The sequence below is a fragment of the Meleagris gallopavo genome, chromosome 5 (assembly GCF_000146605.3).
Source record: "Meleagris gallopavo isolate NT-WF06-2002-E0010 breed Aviagen turkey brand Nicholas breeding stock chromosome 5, Turkey_5.1, whole genome shotgun sequence".
Lineage (NCBI taxonomy): Eukaryota > Metazoa > Chordata > Aves > Galliformes > Phasianidae > Meleagris > Meleagris gallopavo.
The window spans coordinates 43,373,243-43,381,679 of record NC_015015.2 but is presented as its reverse complement, the minus strand read 5'-3'; the positions used below and the strand labels follow the sequence as shown (position 1 = coordinate 43,381,679).

The 8,437-nt window shown below is 37.1% G+C and overlaps 1 protein-coding gene across 5 annotated transcripts in view; it reads right to left on the bottom strand.

Moving 5' to 3' along the window:
- Positions 1-8,437, bottom strand: part of DGLUCY (D-glutamate cyclase) — a 39,601-nt gene that overhangs the window by 9,948 nt on the left and 21,216 nt on the right. For all 5 annotated transcript variants that reach the window (XM_010711826.3, XM_010711825.3, XM_010711823.3 and 2 more), the window contains 6 exons: positions 8,087-8,237; positions 7,337-7,535; positions 5,711-5,864; positions 4,468-4,590; positions 2,830-3,027; positions 401-661 (listed from right to left, as the gene is read on the bottom strand). In XM_010711826.3, coding sequence (XP_010710128.1) covers positions 401-661; positions 2,830-3,027; positions 4,468-4,590; positions 5,711-5,864; positions 7,337-7,535; positions 8,087-8,237 — 1,086 coding nt within the window. The remainder of the gene's footprint in view (positions 1-400; positions 662-2,829; positions 3,028-4,467; positions 4,591-5,710; positions 5,865-7,336; positions 7,536-8,086; positions 8,238-8,437) is intronic.

The following is an 8,437-nucleotide window of genomic DNA, read 5'->3' as shown; positions in this document are numbered from 1 at the left end:
TTTTTAAAGGAGAATGGAATACTTAGGACTCAACAGGTTTATGTAGTTCCTGATAAGCTTTCTACATCCTTGCTTTCTACATCCTTGCTTTAAATGAAAATAATATACATGTTAGGACTGTTAAATGGGACCTTGGGATAGAAAGCTACTAGAACAAGAAGAGACATCCAGAATTCTTCCCATACAGCTTCCCCCAGGCTCACCATCCAGGTATGTAAGCATTAATTTGCTGCCAGCTATCTTTAACTGAACATCATAGCACTGCTGATCTGAGCTCACAGGATGAATGCTTGCTTGTTCTCTGGAAAAAATAAAATCCTGTAGTAATGATTACAATGAGATTAACTGATGTGAACCTTGGCTCAAATTAGCAAGACGGAACTGGAAAAATGTCTCTTACCTATTTGCACAGCCTCTTTAATAATCTTTTCATTCAGATCCATGGCTCTCCGATCTGTTACTATGGCTACATCTTTCTCCAAGGCCTGCAACATGGCTGCAATAGCAAGGGCTCCTGGGGGCCCGTCGTTCTCTTCTGGCGGCTCGTAACTGAAGTGGGTGGGAAACCCAGTGGTTACCAACACGTGCTGAGCATGGGACAGGGACAGGCAGGCCTTCAGCAGCTCACCAGGGCGGAGTAAATGAAGGATGCCACGATTGCCTAGGAAAGTATTTTTAGAGACTCATTTATTCATTTAAGAGAGCAGTACGCTTCTATACATTGCTCTCTTTTTGAGGTTTCTGTCTGGATGAATCCATGGGCTTTAATTACATAATATGGGGGAAAAAGGGAAGGAAAAAAAAAAAAAGAAAAGAAAGAAAGAAAAAGAAAGAAAGGAAGAAGAAAAAGAAAAACCTCTGGCCAAGGCAGGAATTGGGCTGATTTCCTGATTTCCTCAGAAACCTAAGAAGGTGTAGGATATGAGTAATGAGGGGAGCGAGCTGTGCTTCCAGGTTAAGAATTTCAGTTAACTGGGTTTTGGAAATCACTATACTAGCATTTCTATGTACTAATGCAAATAACTTTTCTTTCTTTTTCTTTTTTTTTTTTCCTTCCCTAAGAATAGTTTATTGAATATGCTTTTCTTTCTTTTTACCCTCTGCTTCCCTCTGGTCTGTGGTTATAGTCATGCCAGACCACATCTAACTACTGAAACTAGATTAATACTTATCTTCCCACGTTTTACAGAAGGTTCAATGCAGACCTCGGATGAGTAAGCTGGTTCTTTATCTCCACTTAACTCTATTCCCTCAGGAAAGAGTTAATTCCCAAATCTATTCAACTTAATGAAATCATTAACCACAGTAGTGAAGGTTCAGAAATGCTGTAAGTTATTGGGAGACTTGATAAACTGAATCCGTACAGAATTATCTAGGTGACTACTAAAAGATCTTGTTGTTACCTGCTATCTAACCCTGACAAATAGGTGCATAGTAGCAGATCTCTCTTCTCTTTTGTCAGGCCTTGAAAAAGCAACACTGCATCTGTGTAAATCTTATATTTGTTCAGTATTTCTTATTCCATTTCCTGGGATTCAGAAACGCAAGTATGCAATGCAGTCCTTTAGATTTTCTTGCATTGCAAAACTATGAATACTATCATGATGTGCTGATATTCATGAGCTGATAATGAGAGGCAAGTCCTCACTATTGTTTTCTAGTCTCCTCATATCTTAATCTTTCTCGTGCTTTTTTCCTACTTTCCTATTGTTGAACCCGGTTTCTTCTGTCATTTTCTCTTAATTCCTCCTATATAATATAGAGCCAGTGCACAGATAAAATGTAAACACTGGACACAGAAGAAAGTTCTCAACAGAACTCAGAAGAAGGAGGGATATATTAGTCTCTCAGAAGTGTGGTGTTTCAAGTGAGATAAAGTACCATAGCAATGCAGGCACTCTTTTAGCAACAAAATGAGCTAGCTCTGAAGTTAGGTCTCATGTTTCTCCAGAGCGTGGCATTGTGCCATGCTGAACTCTAGAGTGGATAAAAGGAAAGGCTTTGTGAGTAAAAATAAACAGACCCAAATATATGCACGCAGCCAAACCCTGAGCTGGAGAGAGCAGTCTGTTAATTGCTTTCCACTGCTGCCTGTAGAGGATTTCAGAAAATTCATGGTGAACTGAAGTCAGAATTTACAGCAGATAGAAGGGTCTAATTGAATAGATATTTTAGGAATGGCTACGCTATTCTGTTTGGGTTTTAATCCTTTATTCTCCTCTCTTCTTTTGTACACACACACAGCCCTATCTTTCAACATTCTCTTGAGATCAAGTTACTTTGGTCCATCACACAAAGAGCTCAGTGACAAATACTCAGCAGAACTTGGTGTAGTTCCACCCATCAGAGAGGGATGCTTGAAAAACACATGCAACTACTAGAATATCCCTGTAAGAAAACGTTAGTCATGAATATATTAAAGAAACATGTTGTTTACTCAACAGTGAATACAAACATAGATGCTACGAGCTTGCTGAGATGCCCTGTACTTTACATATCAATTTCAGATTTATTCAGTAAACATTTCTTATTCCCTGTGGACACTCCTGTCTGCTGTAAACAGAAAAGCTTCTCTGTACTTAGAGAGAATACAGTAATCAAATTTGCATGTTCCTTTACTGATGAAGTTGAGTGGTTTAGGTCAAAGTCTGGTATTAAATATCACCATGAAATTAAAACATCAAGTTATATTAAAAATATATAAATATTTTTAAGATTAAAGTTGTCTTTATGTTCTTATTGCATTCTTTAATTTTGTGGATAGCTGTACAAAATTCATTCATATCTACCTCATGACTGAACTGTTAAAGGAAGAGATTTTGTTTTTACCTGGATCTATTCCAATTAGGCTCTCTAGAGTCCTTATCTTTTTTGCTGCTTCTGCAGATACCATACTATAACGCAAAGGATCCTGTGAAATGCAGTGGACTTGTGGGACTTCTCTTGAGGATCCGAGTGTAACACTGTCATTCTTCAGGTCAGTAATGAACATGCAGCCAGAAGAATTAGTAAAAGCCAATGGAGATCCTAAAACAGATAAAACAAAGAACAACCCCACAAACTTCAATTAAACGCTTTGTTATTGCAATGTATCAAAATATCAGAGAGATCAAATCACAAGAAGCTATTTAGCAACACAGAATCCCTGATGATACTTATAAAACAGGTAATATTTTAAGATACATTGCAGCAATAAAAACACTTTGAGGAAAGAAATGTGTGCATATATATATATATATATATACAGACACACACATATATATATATATATATATACACATATACAAAAATGTTTTCACTTCTGAAAAGCTCATGTGGGTAGTTGAGATCAGTTTTTTCTACACTACCATCTCTGATATCACCCTGAGGCAACTCAGGAACTGACAACTGGTACCCTTCAAGGAAGCCAGTCAGGAATTGGCAAGTCTGAAAACTAGGTTTGACATTCATGAGCTAAGAACAAGTTAACACTGAAGTTTTCACAGTGTGTTGGTGATTTTGTTTCTGTAAAATTAATTAATCTTGGTTCTAGACTGTTGCTCTGTCTCTCTATACCTCTGAATATAATTTTAATAGTGATAAAACAAAATTTTGTTCATTACTACCTGCTGGCAAGTAGTTGTTGACTAAGAAAATGGAAATTGCATCTTTGCACAGCATCCTGTCTCCCTAGGTAGGATAGCTATAAACAGGCAAGGAGTATTGATGGAAGTTGCCTTTGCTAGGGAACTAGAAGAGAGAATTTGAGAAATGCTAAAACCCTGGTGAGCAATAAGCTTGTTCAGATCTGACAGTATGTTACCTCCCTAATCTGAAAATATTTTTTCTATATATTAATTCTGGAAATCTCAATACTTGACCTATATAATGCTTGATTTGCTAAAATGGGCATGTTTTTGGATAAATCACATCAGGCATATTTAAACAAGAAAAATATTACTTTGTTAGGATGGTGGAAAGGGAGAAGATATGTGCTTGCTCTGTGCTGGATCTGTGGGGAATATACAGGCAGCAATTTAAAGGAAAATAGGGAATGTGGTCATTGAGGTTTTATATTCCTCACCAAACCACGTGAATAGACATATTCATGAAGCTAGCAATGACTTAGATTTTGATAGATCAATGACTTGGAGTACTATAATGCAGTAGTTATGGTTTAGTTGAATTTTCTTGCCCTTTGAACTCATGTCTGCTATAAATGACTGGGTAAAGCACAGGATAATAACTTTTTACAGAGGGTAATGTTCTCATTATATGAAGTGTGTCACATAAACTTCACTTTGAGACAAAAACTGAAACTTAAAAATTCTTCACAAAACAGTAACAAAATCTTTTTTCAGGTCAGTCTCTCTCTCTCTCACACACACACACACACACACACACACACACACACACACACACACACACACACACACACACACACAAGGCTGAAGGATGATTTTAAGAGTTTCCAAAGACAGTACATACTGCAGTTGATGACTGCTTCTATTCCTGTTACACTGCAGGCCCAAAACACAGGGATATCACCAGGGTGAAGGTGAACTGGATCTCCGTAGTCTGGCTTGGAAAGATCTCGTATTCCCAGCAGACCTGTCATTGACCAATATAACCTAATCATAGATTTCAGACAAGCAGTAATATTACAGAAGGTGAGAGGAGGACCCCAAATCCTACCTGGTGATACCGAGCGAATAACGGCAGTGGCAAATCCCACTGACGTGGCATATTTAGTTTGCTCTGAGTGCACCTTCTCAAAACCTGAGCTGCCTTGTTCCTCCATTTTGTAAGTGACATCAGTAAAAATGTGTTCACTTCATTTTTGCAGCAAAACACAGATAAGATGTGCATGCTGACTTCCCAAGATATTGTGCATCTTTTCTCTCAACATAGGATTTGCAATGGTGGCAAGCAGGAATAAATTAGTGCAATGCAAAACGGGCTGTTTTAGAACACGTGTCCTGATTCCTTAGCTTCCTGCATTATTTAGCTAAAGAAATGAGAAATCTTTTACCTCTCTGGGTTGGATTAGTACATCTCACTCTTAGCCAGCTTTCACTAAGTTGTCTTTTCCTTTAACACCTACCTGCAGTATTCTAGGTCATTTATTTACCTTTTTTCTGTTAAAATTAAATACACAGTTGAGATCCTCACCCAATCTCTACTCAAAGCAATGAATTATCACTAGTTTCTCAGATTTAAGCACTGAGACCAAATACATTATTGCAGTGTACTGTTACCAATGGCATCACTTTCCACGCTGTGCAATGTGATCTGGCTGCATATGCAGCTCATGAGCCCACTGACTGACAAATTTCTGTCATTCACACACATCCACCCATACTTCTCCCCGTGGCACCAATCTCTTTTCTACCCTGTCTCTGGAATCCCTAGCAACAAGAAATCATTCAAATATAAATGAAACTGCATACATTTTTGAAACATGCAACTATACTTTTTACCAAAAGCACTCTGGACATATAAATGTCATTATTCAAGAATTCTATCTGTTCCACTCAGTCAAAAACTACCTTTTCTCTTTTTTTCTCCTCTAGTTGAGGTTTGTATCCATTAAAATAATTAAAACATAAAAATATTATGGGGCAGGTATTTTAGTCTTAGCACTTCCCATGGCTTCCCCTCCACCATTTTTATTCTTATTTCTTTAATTGATAATAAACCCCACATGGAATGAAATATGGAAAGTACTGACCGGGGTTACCAATGTGAATTGGTGCTCCATTATTTTCTTCTTTTAATTCAGATGTTGCTAGCACAGCTGCTTCCAATTTGCTTTCAGGAATTGGTCTCATTGTGACAACTAAGTTGCAGCAAAAAGTAGAAATAGTGTAGCATGGCACAGCTGTCTGGCAGTTAAAAAGAACCAAAAGTGTTAGAAGAAATAAGACAGATAATAATAGTTATTTCAAATCCTTTGGAAAAAAAAATATTTTTTAAGATTCAGAGGTGAAATCTACCGTTCTTAAGCTTCTTCATATAGACCACTAAGTGCTCCATACCATGTGTTTTTTGCTTCAGTACATGTAACGTAGAGCATGAGCTCAGTATATTCAGAATATTGCCAGAAAACAATTCTGTACATCCCATATGGAAAGTGAAAAACTAACAAAGTATCGTAGTGACAAATCAATTTGGTTTGAATCTATTCTCTCTGCTGGAATTCAGGGAAACTACATTCAATAACACGTGAGGGTCAGGGCTGCTAACTGGCAGTCCTCTACTGCAGAAGCAGCGTGCCAATTCTTCGCGTAAAAAGTCTTTTGTGCCTCTAAGAAAGATCTATGGAATTCAACATCCTTTTTCACTGGGATGCTGAAACACCTTTTCTATTCAGAAATAAAGCAGCCAAGGTTGCTAGGTGTAAATGTCTGATATATAAAATTGCATTTGAATATAAGTGAGAGATGTGGACAGCAACAGCTGCATATAAAAATGTTTGTTAATTTTTTATAACAATTACACCTGTCACTGAATAAATGCACTCTGTAGTTCTTCGCAGTATTTTTGTGCTATAAGCAATGATATTCTCCTAATTCTAAAATGTTAAAAGCAGATATGTAGCTGTATTCTTTTTTCTTTAAGCTTGGTTAAAGGTCTCACATGAAGCACATTTGCTCCTTCAGTTTGACAGGCAGAACAGTAAAAGACTGCCAAATGATAACATTCATTTACTAGAACAGTGTACTGAAAAAGCTATTCAGTTGTGTTTGAAAGTGTTCTTAATATTAAAGAGTCTACCTACTAGAGTCAGATTTATACTAGGAATTCTGCCAAGATGAAAATCTGCACTATACAGTTTCTTACAGTTTTCATGCTATGGTAGACGTTTTTCAGCAACCCAGAGGCCTGGATTCCTAGCACGTGTGCACTATAAAGGTTCTACAGCCATAGGAAAAATCCAAAATGTGACCACTGTACTTGCAGAACGAACTGTTGCTATGATGGTTCATAATAAATAATATTGCTGCTAACTAGGAATGGTATAGAGAGTGGGACACGTATTAAAGTTGAGCGACAGAACAATACATGGTCATCAGTTGAAACTGAGAAGGAAACTAGGTCTAAATTCAAATGAAATGGCTGCCATTTCATGAAAAGCAATAAAATACCAATTCAGCTTTGCAAGAAGTTGAGAAAAGCACTGATCTGATGCTGGGCATATTTTATCTCATATTTCCATGCACTAGTATCTGACTAAAGCTATTGTGCAGAGTTGAAAAATTTCTGATTCTGAGTGATCAGTGTAGGCACATAAAATAAATATGGACAAATAATGAAAAGGTTATAGCAAAGATTATGCCTGTCTGTGTATCCTTACCTTATACATGCTTACACTACATTTTTGTTCAACATTTCTTACAGGAATGCCAGCAGCTTGAAGTACATTTTCAAAATTAGAGCTGCAGCCTATATAGAAAGCCACCATGTCCTTCAGTTGTTCAGAATAATCCTTTAGACTTTTTAGACATCCAGTAAAATCTCCGTACTCATACTTTCTGTACTGCAGGCAGTCAGTTCTAGTGAAATAAGAAGTTATCACAGCTTTATCATACTTTTTGAAAATATGTATGACAAAAATTATCAAAAATTATTATTAAATTACTTAAGACACTATCAAGCCACAAGATACAGCTTACTTTATCCATTTCATTTCTTTCTGAGAAACAGTGGGGAAAAATAATTAGTATTTGCAACAGGAGACCCTCAGAAATATCATATAGCCACAGTGCCTGTGTTAATATAAACAAAGGAGAGGTAAAACATTACAACTTAAATCTTCTCAGACTGCAGAATTGTAAGAAATTTTATAGAAGTTTCCTTTTGCTTTAGAGAAATGCTTGCAGTACTGATAATTACGATAATACATTTCTCAAGAACAAAACAATCAGGCTGATTTTATCCTGTTATATTCATGTGTAGTTTTCACTTAAAGGTGTAACTCCAAGAAAACAAATTCGTTTAAAATGTATATAAGCACAAGCAGATTATTCCCTGAAACACTGATTTTTCCTAAGCACCATCAGCACTTGCTGCAGAACTTTGAGAAAGAGAGTCAGTCTGTATTTACCTGATATCAGAATCGCTATTCAGAGGACACTTCCATTCCCCTGGTTTACTTCTGTATAGCAGTGGCAGCACTCCACTGTTTGCATGGCAGAACTTCTCGAAGTCATCAGCAAGGGACTTGTGCAAAATCGCGACACTGGCCTGTTTATAGCCTGGAATTGCGGAATTCTTCAGTTTAAAATGTAATGCTGAGCTGCAAATTGTAGCCCCTAAAACAGTAAACTTCTGGTACAGTGTCCATATGCAGCCCATTTCTTACAGCATGGACGTCAGACCTTTTGACTTGCCTCGGTTTAGTGAAGAGAAATTGTCTTGGGCCGCATAGAAAATATGTAATAGAGTTATATATATA